We start from the raw sequence: 22616 nt of genomic DNA, 5'->3' as shown, positions 1-22616 counted from the left end.
TATGAACCAGTAAAAACTGAGGATATATTTGGCGGAAGGAGGAGGAATCCTTTTGAGGCTGGAGGAGAGCTGATCCATGGATTAGATAATAAAAGGCTGGTGTTACTATTCCTTCTGGTGAGTTGCTAGAGTGCAAAGGTGGTGGTCACATCTAGGATGTGCACATTGTGGATGAAGATTGAAGATTTTTGCATTACTGAAGATATATGCACGCTGTTTGAAGCATGGAACATTATTAGCCCTTGTACACCCAGTCTGACATTTCGACGGAAAATGTCCAATCGGACCGTGTTGTCGGATAATCCAACCATGTGTGGGCTCCATCGGACTGTTTCCGTCTGAATATCCGACCGACAAAGTTTTAGAGTTGGGCTATAAAATTTTCGGACAACATGATACCATCGGACTTTGTCCGATCATTTGTAGAGAATTACGATTGGACAAAGTGCCCCACATGCTCAGATCAAATTCCTAGACCAAAGCTATTGGCTACTAGCCTGAACGTAGTCCCGTCATAACGAAATAACGTCATCACGTTACGAACGATTGGATTTTCCCACAACTTTGTCCGACTGTGTGTATGCAACACCAGTTTCAGGCAAAATCCGTTGGACAAAATCCGACGGATTTTGTTGTCGGAATGTTCAAGGGCTAATTGATGCACTTTACTTGATGCACTTTATTTTTAGGAGCACGGGACACTTTATATTGATTCACAATTTTTTATTGTAATTGTCATTATTTGTATTGCAATAATATAATTAGATATATGAATAACTAGAATAAAGTCTCATTCTGGGCAGATATAACGACATAAATTAATGCAGCTCCTATTTCATTAAAGAATTATGAAATGTATATTTGTATATGAGACTAGTATCTGAACTGACATGGAAGGGAAGGGGCAAGATTGGGAGCTAAACTGGCATGATGCATGCAAGTTTGTTGAGAAGGAACATGCTAAGAGGAGGCGATAGCAGAGTAGGCTGATGTATAAACTCATCAATGCTCTTTCACTGTTCAGTCAGGAGGATGGAAGTAATATCCACCTGGCTGTCCTGTGTGGTTGAGCTCTGTAAAATATCAGGACTGTATAAATCAAAACATGAATCCTTTGCCAAGTAAACCATGTTCTCAACCCTTGGAGTATCAAGCTGAATAGAGAATGAGTAGAGGGCTGGAGTAGCTCAGAACTGCCCATCAGAGACTTGATGACCAAGTTGAGTAGCTACATTCCCTATATGTTTAAATATTTCACATGTAGATGTCTACTAGTCATAAGAATCCTAAAACAGCATTTTTGTAACAGATTTTTTTTTTCAAATTTGCACTTTAATTATAATATCTATATGATAAAAATCTGCTATGCTGGAAGTTTCTCAAAAATGCAGTGTCAAATCAATATATGTTGCTGTTCGAAGAACCTGTTTCCAGTGCACATACGATTTGGGGGGCACCTTAAATTGAATTGCCTTGCAGATTGGCAGTTTTTTTTTAGACTCTTGGATATTCACAGATCTGCTGATTTGGTGAATGTCAGTTCAGGCACACATTTTCTAGTCATATTGCCACTTTCAAGGCATACCAAGACTAGTAGCACTAGTAAGTGCTCCTTTTAGAAGTAGTTCTTTTTTTAATTTTTTTGGTGTAATCATTTTGTTTTAAACATTGATGGTTAATGATTTTTTAGAATAAGTATAACAACATAAACTTATTAAAAACTAAGTATTTTATGAGTAGGAAGGATACAGAGGAAGCAATGCTGAGGCTACCAATAGCTTTCAAGGTCACCCATCATGACACTTATTTCTGTAGGCAATATAGTAACCTGAAATAATTAACTGGAGACTTAATACCTCTCCAGTACTATCCTCTACTGAACTTCTTTCACTGACAGTTTTGTCCCAATATACCATCAATGCTGTTACCGATTGCTGAACGTATGCAACTGTGCAACTGTTAGAGCTAATCAGTCATATAACAAAATCCCAGGAGAGGACAACTGCCATCTCCTCAGGTTTATTACTTTTAGACAGCTTTTTTACTGCTGGTGTCTGCAATGAAGAGGGGTGGTATTGTATTACATTAGGACACTTTGCCTGCCTCGCCTCAGGCCAAATATTTCAGAAGTCCCCAGATGAAAATTTTATTAACATCTGACTTAGTGAATAGCAGGAACAATGAATGAGGTTACACTGTTAACATGAGTGTTAATGTGATTCCTGTGTTCTGTTATATGATGTGCTTTGGGAGGTGCTAATAACTGCCTTTTAAATCAAACTCATTAGATTTAAAGATCAGTAACATCAGGTTGTGGTTATTTGAATTACAGAAATATATTCAAAGGCTAAAATAATGCAAGCCTGATTTACTAAAAAATGGCAAAGTTTTCTGTATTAAAAAAAAAAAAAACTCCCTTAAAGAGAACCAAACAACAGATATAATGTATCTTTAAGTGAAATTTTATCTTAACCTTCCTTGAAATTAATTATTATACAGTCCAACTCTGCTTGTTTTTTTTTTCCTGTTGCAAACCAGCATAAAGTCTTGCATCATTGCACTGCAAATAGAAGTATATCTCAGCATTATTGAGGTGTCATAATGAGATAATGAGAATTTTAAAAGCTGGGGTGACATCAACAGTTCCTCCAATGGCATTAAGATCCTTGATAGCAGGATTGCTGGACTCCCAGTCACATGCCTTTCAGTGTGACTCAGTATTCTATAGTCTTTTCATTGAAACAGCAAGCTGAAATCGTAAAGAGCTTAGGAATTTGTCAGCAAATTTAGGAAGTGTTAAAAGCATGTCTTTTCATAGCTAATTGTAATCTCTATTCAATGTGAGTGCTACCAAGGCAGCCTATTCTGATCAAAAGCTGCTTTAAGTAGTATGGGGCACATGTGTGGGCTATTGGGTTTACTGAATGTGTCTAGGAGGAGAAGATTGAGATTATAACACCTGAATTACTCAGTGGACAGTAGAGAAAACAATTGCAGTCTTTGGGCCACATGAAGTATGCAGGCGATATGGAAAAACATAATTCTGAAAAAGCGGGCTTTTGTTTCCATTGTTTACATGTATTATTATAGCTTATTAGCTGTTGTTCTGCCTAGTGGAGGAATTTCCAGGGTCGCAAAGGTCACACCACCATTACTGTAGGGACAGTTTGAAAAAGCAGCCTGGGACAGGAGAATCAGTCTGTAAGTTTGAAGACCGTGGCTGCAGCTGAGCCTAGTGTCTGCAACATTCTCACACAGCCCAGCGAGCATACTCCCGATCCCCTCACGGATGGTAGAAGAGAGAGGAATACAGCTGCTCCTCCTCCCACTTCAGTTCCCCCTGTGCCTGTCTGCCCCGCTCACTCTCCTATCCCCAACATGCAGCTGTGTCTGACAGAATGGAGATATATGGGCAGGAAATATGAATGATGCTGCTGTCTGAGCCACCAGATATCAGCCTCGGCCCTCAGGTGAGTGAACACTGAGCAGTGCAGTACACTGTGATCTCTGAACTGTCCCTGTCTTTCTTTTCTCCCCTATCTATCTCCCGTCCCCTTTCTGTTCTTCCAAGAGCTTCACAAACTTGCTCCGTTCAAGTTAGCATTCAGGCAGCCTATACATTGATGGTTAAACAAACAAAAAAAAAGATACAATCCCACCATTGTACACCTTCTATGTGGATAGGGGAATTCTCCAATTGAGGCAGTGGTGAAACTACCAGGGTCACACTTGTGATCAGGCCTTGGCGTTCCACCACCATTGGGGTTCCCACCCTCCTCTTGCTGTTCTCTTTCTGCTATTGACAGTAGTGGTCTGGCGTCTCTGACTCCATGACAGTGGTGGCAGCACATTTGGACCCAGTGGCATTTAATTATGGAGCAGATGGGTGCATGCGTGGGGAGGGCAGTTGCTAGACAGCTAAGATCCCCACTGGTTGTCTAGCATTGGTGATGCTACGGAACCTTCTCTGTTGACATGCCGATCAGGCTGCAATCCGGGAAATGCTCCCGATTAGATTTAATATTAAATAGGATAGGGGTTTTATTGATCAGAGCCTCCACTTTACTGGCATGGAGATCAGTGTCCACACAGCTGCTGAATATATCGTTGATATATATGCAATTGTACTTTTGATTGTAATAAATACTTTGTTTATGTCCATATATTAGATCTGAGGAGCATCACCCAGATTGCATTCCAATCAGCATGTCAACAGAGAAGGCTATGCAATGCCACCGCTGCTTGGCAGACAGTGGGGGACTCAGCTGTCTACAACCAATAGTGCCGGCCATTCTGCGTATGTGCCCATCAGCCAATAACGTAATGCTCTAATCAATGATCTGATCACTGGAGAAAGTAATTACATCCTGTGAATCTGTTCCTGCAATTGCAGAGTTAACTTTTATTTACAGTGCCTTGAAAAAGCATTTCTACCCCTTGAAATTTTCCACATTTTGTCACGTTACACCCAAAAACATAAATTTATTTTATTGGGACTTTATGTGATAGACCAACATAAAGTGACACATAATTGTGAAGTGGATGGTAAATGATAAATGGTTTTCAAAATATTTTACAAATAAATATCTGAAAAGTGTGGCATACATTTGTATTCAGGCCTCCTGAGTCAATACTTTGTAGAACCCCTTTTGGCTGCAATTACAGCTGCAAGTCTTTTTGGGTATGTCTCTACCAGCTTTACACATCCAGAGAGTGAAATTTTTGCCCATTCTTCTTTGCAAAATAGCTCAAATTCTGTCAGATTGGATGGAGAGCATCTGTGAACAGCAATTTTCAAGTCTTGCCACAGATTCTCGTTTGGATTAATGTCTGGACTTTGACTGGGCCGTTCTAGCACATGAATATACTTTGATCTAAACTACTCCATTGTAGCTCTGGCTGTATGTTTAGGCTCAATGCCCTTCTGGAAGGTGAATCTCCACTCCAGCCTTTAGTCTTTTAGACTAAAGGTTTCAGACTCTAACATGTTCTCTTCTAAGATTGTTCTGTATTTGGCTCCATCCATCTTCCCATCAACTCTGACCAGCTTCCCTGTCCCTGCTGAAGAAAAGCATCCCCACAACATGATGCTAGCACCACCATGTTTGACGGTGGGGATGGTTTGTTCAGGGAGATGTGCAGTGTTCATTTTCTGCCACACATATCGTTTTACTTTTAGGTCAAAAAGTAAAATTTTGGCCTCATTTGACCATAGAACCCTTTTCCACATGTTTGCTGTGTCCCCCACATGGCTTCTCGCAAACTGCAAATGGGAGATCTTATGGGTTTCTTTCAACAATGGCTTACTTCTTACCACACTTCCATAAAGGCCAGAAGGCCAGAATTGTGGACTGCATGACTAATAGTTGTCCTGTGGAAAGATTCCTCCACCTGACCTGTGGATCTCTGCAGCTCCTCCAGAGTTACCATGGGCCTCTTGGCTGCTTCTCTGATGAATGCTCTTTGCCCGGCCTGCCAGTTTAGGTGAACAGGGGAGTTCAGAGTGATCGTCTGTTCCTAGTGATTAGGAACAGCAATCTCTCTCTACTCCCAGTCAGTCCCCTAACCCCCACAGTTAGAAACATCTCCCAGGGAACATATTTAACCCCTTGATTGTCCCCTAGTGTTAACCTCTTCCCTGTTAGTGACATTTATACAGTAATCTGTGCCTTTTTATAGCACTGAGCACTGTATTAATATCAATGGTCCCAAAAAAGTATCAAAAGTGTCCGATCTGTCCGCTACAATGTCACAGTCCCACTAAAAATCACTGATCACCGCTAGAGATGAACCCAATGTTTAGAACGTAAGTTCGACTCAAACATTTGGTGTTCACCTGTTTGCTGAACAGCGAATATTAAGTGGTGTTCGGGGCAAATTCGAAAAGCCACAGAACACAGTCAAAGTCTATGGGACACTAACATGAAAAAACAAAAGTGCTAATTTTAAAGGCTTATGTGCAAGTTAATGCCATAAAAATTGTTTGGGGACCCACATCCTGCTCCAGGGGACATGTACCAATGCAAAGTTTTTAAAATGGCAGTTTTTTTTCAGGAGAAGTGATTTTAATAATGATTAACCACTTGCAGACCGGACCAATTTGCTGGTCAAAGACCAGACCCCTTTTTGCGATTCGGCACTGCGTCGCTTTAACTGACAATTGCGCGGTCGTGCGACGTGGCTCCCAAACAAAATTGACGTCCTTTTTTTCCCACAAATAGAGCTTTCTTTTGGTGGTATTTGATCACCTCTGCGGTTTTTATTTTTTGCGCTATAACCAAAAATAGAGCGACAATTTTGAAAAAAACGCATTATTTTTTACTTTTTGTTATAATAAATGTCCCCCAAAAACATATAAAAAAACATTTTTTTCCCTCAGTTTAGGCCGATACGTATTCTTCTACATATTTTTGGTAAAAAAAATCGCAATAAGTGATTATTGATTGGTTTGCGCAAAAGTTATAGCGTTTACAAAATAGGGATAGTTTTAAAGCATTTTTATTAATAATTTTTTATTATTTTTTTTTTTTACTAGTAATGGCGGCGATCAGCGATTTTTATTGTGACTGCGACATTGTGGGGGACCCATCGGACATTTTTGACACATTTTTGGGACCATTGTCATTTATACAGTAATCACTGCTATATAAATGCAGTGATTCCTGTGTAAATGACACTGGCAGTGAAAGGGTTAACCAGTGGGTGGCAGTGTAGGGGTTAAGTGTTCCTAGGGGTGTGTTACTAACTTTGGGAGGGTTGGGCTTTCATTTAGTGAACACTGATCTCTGCTCCAATCACATGGAGCAGAGATCAGCGTCACTAGTTGCTAGGCAGAATGGAGAAATGTTGTTTACACAGCATTTCCTCCATTCGGCCGCTCCGTGAGACGATCGCGGGGATGCCCGTGGCGATCGAGTCCGCGGGTCCCGCGACCGGACTCACGGGGGTCCCGACCAGCGCGGGAGCGCACCACCGGCGGCGCGCTCCCAATGGCAGGGCGGCATTGAATATTAGACGTACCTGTACGCCAATATGCCTGCCCGTGCCATTCTGTCGACGTACATCGTCGTGCGCTGGTCGGGAAGTGGTTAAAGTAAAAAAATAAAAATTAAATATTCCTTTAAATATCGTGCCTGGGGGTTGTCCTTAGTATACATGTAAAGAAATGCATTTTTCCAGTGTTTGGAACAGTGCCACAGCAAAATTACATTTCTAAAGAAAAAAAAGTAATTTAAAACTGATTGTGGCTGTAATGTATTGTTGGATCCCAGCAATATAGAAAAAATTCATTGAAAAAACGGCATGAGTTCCCCCCAGTCCATCAGCCCATTATAGCAAAAAGTAAAAAATATATATTTTTTTCAAAATTTTCTTTTTTTGGTTATAGCACAAAACATAAAAACCACAGAGGTTTTGTGGGATTTGTGGGGAAAAAAAGAACATCAATTTTGTTAGGATCCAGCATTGCAATTGTCAGTTAAAGTGACTCAGTGCAGTATCGCAAAAAATTGCCTGGTCATTAAAGAGGCAAATATTCCGGTCCTTAAATGGTTAACCTTCTCCACAATTGTATCCTTGACCTGTCTGGTGTGTACCTTGGCCTTCATGATGCAGTTTGTTCACTAAGGTTCTCCAACAAACCTCTGAGGGTAATTTAACTTTAATAATTAGGTGACTTCTGAAGGCAATTGGTTCCACTCGATTTTAGTTAGGGGTATCAGAGTAAATGGCTGAATACAAATGCATTCACACTTTTCAAATATTTATTTGCAAAAAAAAAAAATTGAAAACTATTTTTAATTTTCCTTACACTTGACAATTATGTGTTGGTCTATCACATATAATCCCAGTAAAATACATTTATGTTTTTGGTTGTAACATGTGGAAAATCTCAAGGGGTATGAATACTTTTTCAAGGCACTGTATAGTCTCAACCAGAAATTTCTAAAACACCCTTTACTAATAATTTACAGTATTTGTTACAAATGCATTTTAATCCTCATAACGTCAGTTTGTGTATGTGCTAATATACAAATGACTTACATTTTATTTGTGACATTTGGAGTTAAGGTAGTGGGTTAAAGTAGCAGGCATTTACCAGTGTCCATTAACGTAAAATTAGTCTGTTCTAAATTAAGATATAGGCTGAAATATATGTTATGGAAGAAGTACCTGGGACTTAAATCCGGTGGTCCTAGGCTTGTAACTGTTGGAAGGTTAAGTCTTAAATTCTTATCCCGTCTTCTGCTGTTAAGGAATGATTCATTTTCTATCCTTGTTCTTGCAGAGTTAAGGTTTGAAGATTTATTTGGTGACTTGTATGGGACATTTCCAGAGAATGGTTTCAGATTAATCCCTAGAGAGCTGTTTGAAGACTTTTTGTACTTTGTGTTCCTTGTACGTATAGTAGACGGAGAAGAGGGTTCATCCTCCCCTGTGTCATCATCATCATCTTCCACAATGAATGATAGCCTTTTATTTACACTGCCATTTCCCCTGGGTTCTGTCTAAAAAAACAAAATATTCAAAGATTGTTAATGGTTTAATAGACTATTGTGTTTTATGACGTCATGTTTCTCAATGTTTGGATGCTAGTATTGAAAAAGCAAAGACAACAGAGGAATAAAATTAATTTCTTATGCCGAACACTAATGTTACAGTTGTTGCACAACTTCTACTCCCAGCCTGCTACTACATGCTGTGTATTTTATTTATTATACACAATAAAGATATAAAAAACGTATTTCCCTGCAAACTATCAAAGAAATATTATTAATGGACATTACAATCGCAAATACAAACACCACATGTTATGGCTAGGTAAAACAAAAAAAAAAACAGTATGTCTTAGTTAATCAGTTTTCAATTTAACCCAATCAGAACATACAATACATTTTGTTAGAAAACCCCCATCATGTATATTATAATCATGAAATGATCAGATTAAAACAAAAAAAAAACACAAGATATCCTACAACCAGATTGTACTGTTTTAGGGCAGCTTAAAATTATACATATACAAACCAATGATACAGTTCAGTTTTAGTTTTTTTATAATAGTAAAAGAGTAAATAAAATGTGTTTACAATACATTTTTCATTTTAATGTAAATACACGAATGATACAATTTGAATATATATTTCTGTACTGTATATGGAAGCCCTGATACTGAATCTTGTTTAGAAGGAACATAGCATTACTATTACCATTGTTAATATTTTATTTAGGAACATTAGACTTCAGAGTGGAAATTTGCATTTACTATGATTCTAATTCATTGTGTTACTATACATTTACGACAGGTATTGGCCTATTATGGTTAAATAAAGAAATACGTTTGAAAATCACTAGGCGATATACAACAGTATTTTATTTAAATGACCTGTTTGAATATTTTTAGGCCGTCGCAGATAAAAAATAAGGTCAAAGTTTGACAATATTACCTTTTAGGTTTGTTGCCAGCTATAAACCCCATTAATATTTACTACCAGAGTATACCATTAATTCTAAATGAGAGCACTATCCCCATGTGAAATAACAAGATGCGGATACAATATAATATAGAATAATCGTGTGATGACTGACAACATCACACTGCATTTTTTTTTTTTTTATAAGTTAAAATGAAATCTTCATGCAGTGAAATGTTCAAAAAGCAGAGTGGTAGGAACCATCAATTAGATACTCAGAAAATGTTAATATGTTAGACAGTTCTTTAAAAGAAAAATACTTCAATGTGGGGTCCTTCTAGAACGAAAAGACCATTATCCATGCATATAGCCTTTCTGGCCAGGAGAGAGAGAAACAAGCATGGAATCCCCTTCCTGAACCATATCAGTCCACATGCTTTCAACACTGGGAGGACACCAGCGAAGCTTCCCCCTTGCAATGCATCTTGTCACTATGATGAAAAGGAAAAGGGCCTCATCCCCACATGCTGTCTTCTAAAAGAGATGTGGGTCTGCAGTGGGTGGGGAACTTTTTGGAACCTGAAAGCCACATTAGAACAAGCAGGCCCTGAGATATCTGCGTGAATTAGTACAGGGTACATAGTATTCCTAGTTACCTATTCACAATAAAAACAGTATATGTGTGTGTATATATATATATATATATATATATATATATATATATATATATATATATATATATATATATATATATAAAATAAAGCAACCACCCAATGAAACAAGTCCTTTCCTAATACAAAAAAGAAAAACAATGTTCCACAATGTAAATCCAACTTCAGTCACATCATCCATGTAGATCCATGTCAATCATAATTGCTGCTTAATTATGTCGACCCGCCGACTGACAATGCTACCCATTGCTACACAGCCCTGTTTGGGCAAGGATGTCAACAAGGATCCCTGCCAATTTGTTTATAAACAGAAACTTGTGGAGATCTGTCATTAGAGTCAGTAGTGCTACTGCTGCTTAATTCCAGTTCCATGCTGAAGGAATATTTAGCTTAACTGCATCTATTTTATTATAATCAGCTTCTTCTTTTGTTGTCTTTTATGTACTCCATTTCACATATAACTAGGTGCACGTATTGCTAATCTAGTTTCTATTTCTTGTGAGTTACCTCACGCTTCATGTAAAGCACATGATTTTCTAGAAATCATTAGTTTCACTTTTGTCATAGACTGTACTTGTGTATGATTGGATAATTTGTATGACACGTTCAAAGGGCGGTACTTTCTGAAAGCCCCTTTAAATATTCACACCAAAGAATAAAGATTATATTTGCTCAGAGAGACTTTGTTGTCTTGTGTCTTTGTCTCAATGGGCTAGGCTAATCTCACAGGCCTGTGGGGATTGGAAGTCACACCTTAGACAGAGGTATTGATTGTTAACCTTCCCCTAGACTATCTACATTCCTTTCAGTTTGGGGTCTTGGTGCTTAAATAAAAGGTGACAGACGTGTCTTGCGGTGAATTCCTGACTCCTTTTTGTGATTGATGGAAGTTCCCCAATCATAACGTAGAGTGATGTTACAGTATCCAGTGATGTATTGATGTTTACTCTTAATGATTTACATATGAATGTTTTGACTCTAAAGTATAAGATAGTGAGCATAGTAGCAGTGTTAATAACCCTTCCTTAAGGTAATACATACATTAGCATAGTTGGTAGGATACACTGAGTCTAACTTTTGATCAAAACATGATATTTGAATAATTATTTTTGCTACTGACATCTCTTGCGCAGGTTAAGTCAGGTGCAAAATTTGGATATTTGGCTTTTTGCCAACAGGGTTCAAGTGCGAATATCTCACTGATCGTAATAGATAGCGGGGAATTGCTTGAGGCATTAGTACTACAGCAATTGAAAGTACTGTTTGAATCTGTTGGCACTTGAAATATAAATAAAAATGGTTTGGTTATAAAAATAAGAAAAGTAATATTATGCAAAGCTTGCTTGTGATCAGGGGAACCTCTGGCCATAAGTAGTGCTTATTGGCATTTTTCCAAGAAATAAAAGACCCAGTATCTACAAGAACCTAATCAGAATGTTTAGAAAGAAAAATAAAGATGAAAATAAAAATGTTGTGGAGATCCCCGGCTGGACCGAGGCTCCCTATAGCATCCTAACCCAAACATTGTCCACGATGGGTTTAACAGAGTCATGGGATGGTGGATTTAAGGGTTAAATCAACCTTCTCTATGCCTGTACCATGCGCCCCACCTCCTCCCCCTTACATTCCACAACCAGATCAAGAGCTGCACGAAAGACCTCATCACATGAGGACACACAGCAAATATCAGAGTGGGCTACAAGCACAATAACTGATTTCTGCAAGAAGCTGACAGAGAAGGACGCTGCAGGATGTTTTGACATTCCTAAGCAAACACCAGTGCAGACACATTATCAAAATGATTTCTCGGGAAATCAAAAGGGAAACTTTAAAAAAAAAGAGAGGAGGGGGATACAGAGGGAGGGGGCAAGAACAAAGAGGGGGTTACACACAGAGACAGCCAAGAGGATGGCTTACAGCCAATATTCGAGGATTTTTTTTCTTAAGAAAAGGGAAATTGTCTCACCCTACAATACTCCCATTAAAGAAGGCAAATGGCGATTATAGTTTTGTACAAGACCTAAGGGCCATCAATAGCCTAGTGGTACCGATTGCCCTAATATTGCCTGATGTACCATAAATACTTACCACCATACCATCCGATGCAGAGTATTTTACTGTGATTGATTTATCAAACGCATTTTTTCTTCCGTCCCTGTGGATGAGGAGACACAGACAATCTTTGCTTTCTGTTTAAAAAAAAAAAACTCAAACTAACATGGTGTAGAATGTCCCAGGGCTATATAGACTCCCCTGCAGTCTATTCCATTGTCCTACAAACTACTCTCAGAGCTTGGATACCAAGACAGTGTTCATCCCTGCTGCAGTATGTGGGCGATCTCCTCATCTGCTGTTCTAATCGCGTGGCCGCCCTGGAGGATGGGATGGATCTTTTGAAATGTCTTTTTGAAAGTGGTCACAAAGTGTCCAAGAAAAAATTGCAATGGTGTCAGGAAATGGTTGAATATCTTGGTTTTGTACTCTCAAAAGGAGAAAGGAAAGCCAATAACAAAAGAGCTGTGGTTCTTGTTCACTTACTAAGAAAGACATGCTTACTTTTCTTGGTATGATTGGTTACTGCCGTCCATGGATATCTGACTGTTCCTACTATGACAATCTCCTGAGACAAGCCACAGGTTCAGACATGCCAGACTGTATAAAATGGTCAGATGAAATGTGCAATGCTTATGTGTATTTGAAAAATGGTATGGTAACGGCTCCAGGGCTCGGCCTCCCTAACTTTGGAACAATGTTTCATTTGTTTGCAAGGAAAAATTACAAAACTTTGTCAGGTGTCCTCGCTCAAGAACATGGAGGCAAGTTGCACCCTATTGCTTTTTTTTTCAAAGATGGTTCAAGTGCAGGTTCAAGGCATGCCTGCATGTCTCAGAGCTTTAGCATCCTGTGCGATGATGGTTGAGATAGCCACTTCTTTCATTCTGGGGCATGACCCTACACTTCACACCACCCACAATGTATCAATCCTGTTGAAAGAATTTACATACACGACATGTCTGCTCAAAGGTTGAGAAGCCATGAGGTTATCTTGCTGTCTAATCCAAAACTGCACATCAAATATACTTCTCCCACTGCAGGACCAGCACCAATCTTAAATGCCCTTTTAGGATTAAAAGGAGAGCAGGATGAGGTTGTGCCACAACATGATTGTATAAACGTCATTCACCAAGACACATCACCCAGGTCTGATTGATCTTCCACAACACTGCAGAGCACACACATGCCAACAAACAGAGATAGCTAGGGGAAATGCTCTGGCTGATTTAGGTGCTAAACAAGCTGCTACTTCACAAAATGCACAGATCCAAATGACCATGCTTGCACCAGAATTGCCCTTTTTTGATCAGGTTCTTTCAGATTTGCAGGGATATGCAGAAGAAGCTGATCTCAGAGATTGGGACAAAATAGGTGTTCAGAAAGATCCTAAGACTGGACTTATCTGCAAAGAGGGGAAGCCATGTATACCAGTAGCTAGTGCATCACTTTTTATTTCCCAGTACCATGGAATAGGTCACAGAGGCTGGAAGGCCACTTGTCAACTACTAGAGAATGATTTTTACATTACAGAACTTCCTTGGCTAATCAAAGATTATGCATCAAGATGCATCACATGTATCAGGAACAACCCACACAACCCACTCAAGGCCAAACATGAACACTTGATATATCCAACAACTCCTTTTACACATTTGCAGATTGACTTCATACACATGCCCAAACCAGGCAAAAGATATATCTTTTGGTAATTGTGGACATGTTCTCAAGATGAACCCCAATGATTAAGTCGTATTGACGAAATATGTCTGGGAGTGGCTACACGGCAACCATTAGGAACTTTTAACGTTCAGATTTACAGGCCATTGAGTGTGCAGTGCTTTTGAAGTGGAGAAAGGTGGAGTGGATAGGAGAGCGAGCGGAGTGGAGGGCGAGACTTACAAGTTGTTTTCGGGTCCACCGAGACCGCACTACATCACGTTACCACTGCGAGCTCCCCACTTTTTAAAGTGTATGTTGAAGTGCCTTTGTTGAAAAGGATGTAATTACAATAATTGAAGATTTCATGTGCTGTTTTAATAAATAGTTTCACTATACTTCACTATTGGAAGCACTTTTTATCTTTACATGTGGAGTGCAAATTGTTAAAGAACACCTTTAGAGTAGTTTGATACCCTTGGGGGGATATTAAGTGATATTTCCGAGCAAGAGAGTGCAAGGCATGTTCTATTGGTGAGTGCATTTCTTAAGGGAGCGGTGACACTGAACACATATGGTGTGGTGGAAGATTGCTTCAAGATTACCTGTTCACTTTTTGAGTATAATCACTTGGATGTTTTAATTATTTATTTAATGAATTATTCACAGACTTGAGTTTGGATTTTATGGACACTATTATTCATCACTTTTCTCACAGGGTGATTGTTTAGGTTTATTCATTTAGTTGTGAATATTAGCACTACTATTTTATTCATTTGAAATAACACTTGTTCTCAAGATGGGTTGAATTTTTTGTAACCACAAAAGAAGATGCACAAACAGTAGTGAGGATCCTCACTTAGATAATCATTCCTCGATGGGGATGCCCATTTCAAATAAACTCAGACAATGGACCTGCATTTGTATCAAGGATCTGCCAGAACCTGGTAAAAACTCTCAAGACAGAATGAAAGTTTCACATTTCCTACCACCCTCAGAGCTCAGGGATAGTAGAAAGAATAAACAGAACAATAAAAGACAAAATAAGAAAAGCCACAGGAGGAACCTTTGCCAACTGGAAGAAGGTCCTCTCAGCAGTCCTGGCAGAAATAAGAATGACCCCTTCCAAGACAACAGGCATTCACCTTTTGAAGTTCTGATGGGTCGACCTTTCCCCACCCCATGGGCCAGAGCACCGTTAATGATAGAAAAGGGATATTTAGACTTAATACAGGAAGAGTACGTCAGGAAGTTGATTGAAATGTTGGATACAGCTGAGAGAAATGTTGCTCACACCTCTCCTTGTTCTTCACAGGAAGCTACTCACCCCTTCAAGGTGGGAGACACCGTGGTGGTCCAACAGCTGAACAGAAGTAAGAATCAAGAGTATCCCTTTGGACCTCCTACCACAGTAGTTGCAGTGACCAAAACAGCCACCCTAGTGGAAAATTGCTAGTCCTGAATCCATGCCAACCGAGTGAAAAAGGTTGCCCAAAGCCCCAAGAGCAGGAAAGAGATCTTGGATACAGGAGGCCCTCAAGCAGAAGTCCAAGCAGATGAAGGAGGAGTTCCTGAGAAAGCAGGACCAGCCAGAGAAGATGACCTCGCTTATTTCACCACAGACTTCTGGCAAGGCATTCTGCCTACTGATCCTGATCTCTCTGACAGTGTTCCTACCCACCTGGATCATCACAAACGTTATCTACCACCCTGAAGATTTGGGTGCAATTAAAAGTATCTGTGGGAACACACACACACACACACAATAGAACATTACAGTGACACAAGCTAGAACCAAAAGAGAGATTGGAGATCGTTTTAATGATAAGATGCTTTTGCTAAAATTTAGGTATTCTTAGGCTCAAAAATCCAGGTATGAAAAATGTTGGATATGTAGCAAACTACATCTCATCTACGCCACAATCCCAAAGAAGTATTAAAACACAACATAGAATGTAGAGATCATCTTATACGATCAAAGAGGGAATTGAAGGAATATTTAGCTTAACTGCTTCCATTTTATAATAATCAGTTTCCATTTTGTGAGTCTCTAACATCCACTTCACGAATAGATATGCTCAAGTCTTGCTAATCTAGTTTTGTTTCTCATAATATAGTTTCTATTTACTTGAAATCATGTGACATTTTATAAATGAGTTTCACTTTTGTCATAGACTGTACTTGTGTATGATTGAATAATTTGTATGACATGTTTAAAGTGCGGTACTTTCTGAAAGCCCATTTAAATATTCACAATATTCCAACGAATAAAGATTAGATTTGATCGAAGAGATTTGTTGTCTTGTGTCAATGTCTCAATGGGCTAATCTCACAGGCCTGTGGGGATTGGAAGTCACACCTTAGACAGAGGTATCGAGGGTTAACCTACCCCTAGACTACCTACATTCCTTTCACATGCCAGCTGCTGTTTATATACAAACCAACAGCGATCTGTCATCTAGTGGTGCTAGCCCTTCCTGAAGGTAAATTAAAACAACCACACTGTAAAAAAAAGTCCTTTATAAAAACAAAAATGATGCACTAGCTGAGGACATTTTTATTTAATGGATTTGTCTGTAACTGTTTTAACTTGCTGGGATGGCCTAGCCTTAACTTCTCTGGCAGTTTTCCCGAGTGTGGCTCAGGGTTAAATTTCAGTACCATTAGCGGTAACCCCAAGCTTCACTCAGGATTGCATTGCAGGATTCTGGTGCAATGTACTTACCTTGTCCCCAGGATCCTGCAATGTTCCCCCGATGTGTCTGCGGGCTCTGTCCTCTGCCCCAATGTCATGTGTGCCAGGCTCTGTTCCCTGTGAGTGCTGTGACACATGGGGGGTGGAGCCCGGCGGCAAATTTAAAAAAATTAAAATTCATAACACATACAGTACACTGTAATCTTACAGATTACCTTAATGTATGAAATCATTTCACATCCCTTTTGTTCCTAGTGATTTGTCCAATGCCCTGCATGCAGTTTTATATTATATATACTGTTCTTTCTGCCTGGAAACTTGAGATTGTCCACAGCAACAAAAAATTGTCCCTTTACGTCAAAAGTGGTTTTATACCAGCTAGAAAACAGCGATAGAAAATTAGAACACTTGCAGAATTGAGTGATAGTGGATCGTGGGGAAATTAATTTTATTATTATTATATTATTATTTTTTATAATTATTTATAGTTATTTATTATATTAGAGTTTATGATTTTGTGTTTCAAACATTATCATGCCCAGGATATCTACTAGACTCTTGTTTGGACAGATTTAAGTGTGTTATTGCTAAGAATTACAGGCCTGCAATATAAAACGCCACATTTCTATGCAAAACAATTGTACCGCTTTTAGAAGCAAAAATCTGACATAATCATACCACAAGGGAGGTTAAAGAAAAGGTTAAAGAAAACTAAGAAGCTAAAGAAAACTAAACTTTGAAGTTTGCAGCATAGAAGGGCTAAAGTCAGAACTTGGGATCTTTGCTGGTCACAGAACCCCCCTCTGTGCAGTGTAAAGTATTTGCATATCTGTCCTAGAAATCCACATTTATTGCCCTCTGAACTTCTGCTACAGACTGAAATTGATCCTGTATGCCTAATGCAGTAAAAATCTGAGTTTCTTCTGTACAAAAACATTAGAGAGCAGCTGAGATTTATAGTTCTACAAAGAAGTTTAAAAAAGCTAGAGTTTAAAGAAGTTTGTGTTAAGGTTATACTGTAAAGTGATTGTGTGAAAGATCATCAATAATTTTGTCTTTATATAAAAAATCATTATAGTTATTAGTATTATTGCTACTACAAATATAACTTTTTTTTTCAAAGCACTGGTCTCTAAATCAATGAAGCTTACTGTCACAGTTGACACAGGGCATTGCTACAGGGATATTTAGCCAAGGGGCCCACTAACATTTTGCTATTGAATCCCATAATTTCTAGTTACCCCTCTATAAAAATGGAATTGCAGCAGTAATGAGGTGTGCAGAACAGCTTACACAGATTAATACAATGCAATGGTGTACTGCAGATTTCATGATATTACAATGGTCTTAAGAAGAGAATGATGATAAAAAAGTAATGTCAGTCTAATGAGATCTATCATGAAAGTCTAACAAGATACCATATAAAAAGTAAACAAAAAATACAGCATCACAGCAATGAAGGAGATAGAGAAGTATTAAAGTGTTGATAAATCAACACTGAGATTTTTCTTATTTATGCCAGACATCGCATGTGATTCGCACCGCATCGTTGTTCACATTACATGCGATGTCTTTGCGATGCGATTTCAGCCATAGCAGCAATATATCTGAAATCGTATCGCATTCGCACCAAAATGGTACAGGGCCCTTTTTTTGGTCTGCACTGGAATCGGATCACATGGGTGTTCACACTCATGCGATCGGATTCCTGCACCATTTTACAGTTTGCATTGCGATATGTGAACTGATCTGGGGGTGTCGTTAACTTTACATTGACACCCGCAGTGGTTCACAAATCTCACTGTGCAATTCAGGTGCGATGCAGGAACTGAATTCACAGGATTCTCGCATTCACTAGTGTGAACCAGGCCTTACTCCCCTTTGGTCTCCCCTTTAGTCTTTTAAATATATTGAAAGTGTTTTACATTTGTTTAAGTGTGTTGTTGGGACAGTGCCTTTTATAGTTAGATCGCCTAATGGAAAAAAGAAGAAAAAAGGAAAATGAAGTTCAGAAAGTGTAAAATAAATGCAGCCAGCACATCTTTGGACTGGTAAACGAATGCACACTACATTTTTGTTTTTAGGTTTAACCACTTGCCGACCAGCCGTCGTCATTATATTGCAGCAGGTCGGCTCGTTTCCATGAATTGGCATAGCTGTACGTTGGCTCTTTTAAGAGCTATAGCAGTCACGTGCATTCCCGTTGCATGGGGGAGACCCAATGCGCGTGGGCAGCAACCGCGATGTCCACAGGCCACCTTCGATCGCAGGAAAGAGAGTCAGAATGGGGATCTGTCCATGTAAACAGACAGATCCCCATTCTGACAGGAGAGGAGAGAGAGATCTGTTGTTCCTTGTGATTAGGAACAGCGATCTCTCTCCTCCTCCAGTCAGTCCTGTCCCCCTACAGTTAGAAAAACATCCCAGGGAACACATTTAACCCCTTGATTGCCCCCTAATGTTAACCACTTCCCTGCCAGTGACATTTACATTAATACAAGAAAAAAGATGAATATGTATCCAGGAAAACCTAAGGGCTACATCTCTGACGGAAAAAAAAAGGGGGGGCGGGGGAAGGGGAAGGAAAACATGTGGATGTCCTTCCTCCCTCTCTTTCCCCACATTTTTTCCTTCCCCTTCCCCTGTCCTCCTCTCCTTTTTTTTTCCTTCAGAGATGTAGCCCTTAGGTTTTCCTTGATACTTATTCATCCTTTTTCTTGTATTAATTTTTAGACACCCATGTCTATCACATTGACAATATCTATATTAATTAGGAGACTGATGCAGGTGATATTTGATGCTCAACCACAGGTGCGCCTCTTGCCCTCGGCTACCCACCCGGGATTTTGGGAACCTAACGCTGTGACTCCTCGCAAGCCAGGTCGGGAAGGTTTGTTGTCCCCTCTGACTAGTGTGCCCTACCGGCCGGGGGTCTTTGGTGGGATCTGATGAGGGACTCTACCCTGATGATATAGGTCCAGGAGACACTGTGCAACATGATGCAAGTGGTAATTATAAAGATAATATGATATAGTTATAGTGATCAGATTTTATTATATCACATTTTGTGTTTTTTCTTGCATATACCGTATATACTCGAGTATAGGCCGACCCGAGTATAAGCCGAGGCCCCCAATTTACCCCCAAAAAACTGGGAAACCTATTGACTCGTGTATAAGCCGAGGGTGAGATATGCCTGTCCATCCCTGTGTGTGTCCGTCCATCCCTCTGTGTCCGTCCATCCCTGTGTGTCCGTCCATCCCTGTGTGTGTGTCCATCCATCCATCCCTGTGTGTGTGTCCATCCATCCATCCGTCCGGTCCCGTCCCGAGCCTCCGTGTCGTCCCGTCCCGAGCCTCCGTGTCGCCCCGTCCCGAGCCTCCGTGTCGTCCCGTCCCGAGCCTCCGTGTCGTCCCGTCCCGAGCCTCCGTGTCGTCCCATGCCAGGATCGCCGCTCTTCGTCGGCGCCCTGGCGGCCATTCCCCTGTTCAAAAGCCGCGCCTCCGCCTCCGCCTGTGATAGGCGGAACACTCAATTTCCCAGCAGTCAGTGTTCCGCCTATCACGGACATCGGCTCATCCTCGGATGAGCCGATGTCCGTGATAGGCGGAACACTGACTGCTGGGAAATTGAGTGTTCCGCCTATCACAGGCGGAGGCGGAGGCGGAGGCGCGGCTTTTGAAAGGTAGAATGGCCGCTGTCTGTCTGCTCGACACGCTGTTCGGGCAGTCAGACAGCGGTGACTCGAGTATAAGCCGAGGGGGGCACTTTCAGCCTCAAAAAAGAGGCTGAAAATCTCGGCTTATACTCGAGTATATACGGTACTTCAATTTATGCTACTGCTTTTAAACCATACAAATCCTCTGAAGAAGACCCGGTGGGGTCGAAATGTGTCAGGATTACCATCATTGTAGCACTTGACTATTGTACATTATTTAATGTTGCAAATGTTCCCACATGCGCTGGTGCTTTAATGTTTATATCTACTGTACCACAGCTCTTATTTTAACCAATTATCCTCCCACATTCATTATTTAAAAAATACTCCGTTTTTTTGTTATTTTGTCCAATAAAATTGAAGTCTATTCTTATTCGTTTGTAGCATTTTTTTCTTCATTTTTTTGTATTATTTGCTGCCTAGAAAACCCCATATGGGGGAATTTCCCTCTTTGACAATTCTCTGTGGTGTGCAGCATTGTCCTTTTCTCTGAATGGTGTTCCTTTTTATGTGTTAATAGTCTGTAGGGTTTAATATTGAGTTGGTCCACCCTTTTCAGCTATAACAGCTTCAACTCTTCTGGAAAGGCTGTACACAAGGTTTAGGAGTGTGTCTATGGGAATGTTTACCCATTCTTCCAGAAGCGCATTTATGAGGTCAGGCACTGATGTGGACGAGAAGACCTGGCCCGCAGTCTCCACTCTAATCCGTCCCAAAGGTTTTCTATTGGAGTGAAGTCAGGAAACTGTGCAGGCCAATCATGTTCCTCCACCCCAAACTCACTTATCCATGTCTTTATGGACCTTGCTTTGTGTATTGGTCCAAAGCATTTGGTGGAGAGGGGGTTATGGTGTGGGTTTTTTTTTTCAGGGGTTGGGCTTGGCCCCTTAGTTCCAGTGAAGGGAATTCTTAAGGCTTCAGCATACCAAGACATTTTGGACAATTTCATGCTCCCAACTTTGTGGGAACAGTTTGGGGATGGCCCCTTCCTGTTCCAACATGACTGCCCACCAGTGCACAAACAAGGTTCATAAAGACATGGATGAGTGAGTTATGTTGTGCAGAGTATTGAAATCAAGCTTCTTGTTTGCAGCAATAGCTTTGCTTTTATGGAGGATTAGCAGAACATATATTATAGCATGTCTTTATCATGAAACAGGAAAAAGAAATATACAAGAACATAGTAAGGAAAGACAACCCACTTCCTCTCATTACATACCATAGATACACGCACTATAATACTGCAGTGCCACCTGCTGGATATAAAGTTATAATGCATATATATTGTTCACAATACAAAAAGCTACTTGCTGCTGCTTTTCCAACACCCCTTCTCAACAGCATGTACGTTGTCAAATTACATTTATATAATTCTGCTACACCATTTTGTTCAGGAGTGTATGTTGCGGTTGTCCTATGCCTTGTCTCTTCAGGCATGAAGCCACTTATTTGCTTATGTATTGTCCTTCATTGTTGGTGCATATTATTCCTGGAATTCATTAGAATTTGTTGCTAGACATGGCAACAAACTCTTGAAGTGTCTCTAATGTTTCATTCTTGTGTTTCAGATAAGTAGTTGTGTACCTGGAATAATCATCAATGAAAGTCAGTAGATATCTGTTCCCACCAGACGTGGGAGTTTTCATTTGACCACATACATCACTGTGTATGAGCTGTAGGGGTGGGTAGTTTTTCTTTGAGACACCTGTGGAAGCAAGTGTGGCTTTTGCTTCAATACAGCACTTGCATTTCATGAGCACTTTCTAAGGCACTATTGTCAAATCTTCTGATAAGCCTCTCTATATAATGTCCTGTATAGCTTTTGGACTTCTGTGCCCCAGCCGCCTGTGCCATAAGTGAATACATTTGCTGTGTAGGTCATTTGAGACTATATTGGCTTGCTGGTCTGTGGTGATGAGCATGTATAGGTGATCATCCAGTTTTCATTTTTCGAGGCATCGCTTATTATTGTGAATTGTGCATTCATCACCCTGGAACTTAAGTGTGAGACTGTTGCTTTCAAGACTTTTCACTGATAGAAGGCTGCCTTCTAGTTCTGGAACATACAACACTTTCTTTACAAGGGTACTCTGCTTACCTTGTGGTGTAATGCAGTTCAGAAAGCCCTGGCCTTTACCTTGAGATGATGTGTTTTCTGTTTGCTAGGAAAACTTTGTCTTTTGCACTGTAATCAATGTTTGAGGAAGATCTCATCACTAGTCATGTGGCTTGTTGCTCCGGAATCTATGCACCAGCTGCGTGGCTTGCCCCTCTGTGTCACTTTAAAGGTGTCACTCCATGATGTGTCTGTAGTTTGCTTTGTGATTGCTTTGACTCTTTCTTTTGTGGAAAGCTTTAGCTTTCGCTGTTTGGCTTTCAAGATAGAACAGTCCATTCTTAAGTGACCAGTC

General features: G+C 40.1%; 1 protein-coding gene across 4 annotated transcripts in view; it reads right to left on the bottom strand.

Moving 5' to 3' along the window:
- The window catches only part of KCNH8 (potassium voltage-gated channel subfamily H member 8), a 780884-nt gene that overhangs the window by 75551 nt on the left and 682717 nt on the right, over positions 1–22616 (bottom strand). For all 4 annotated transcript variants that reach the window (XM_077491398.1, XM_077491400.1, XM_077491399.1 and 1 more), the window contains one exon: positions 8173–8507. In XM_077491398.1, coding sequence (XP_077347524.1) covers positions 8173–8507 — 335 coding nt within the window. The remainder of the gene's footprint in view (positions 1–8172; positions 8508–22616) is intronic.

Source organism: Lithobates pipiens, unplaced genomic scaffold (assembly GCF_037356315.1).
Source record: "Lithobates pipiens isolate NorthernLeopardFrog02 unplaced genomic scaffold, aLitPip1_a1.2 Scaffold_19, whole genome shotgun sequence".
NCBI classification, from domain to species: domain Eukaryota; kingdom Metazoa; phylum Chordata; class Amphibia; order Anura; family Ranidae; genus Lithobates; species Lithobates pipiens.
Note: the sequence above shows the minus strand (reverse complement) of the source record. Positions and strands in the feature narration are given on the sequence as shown.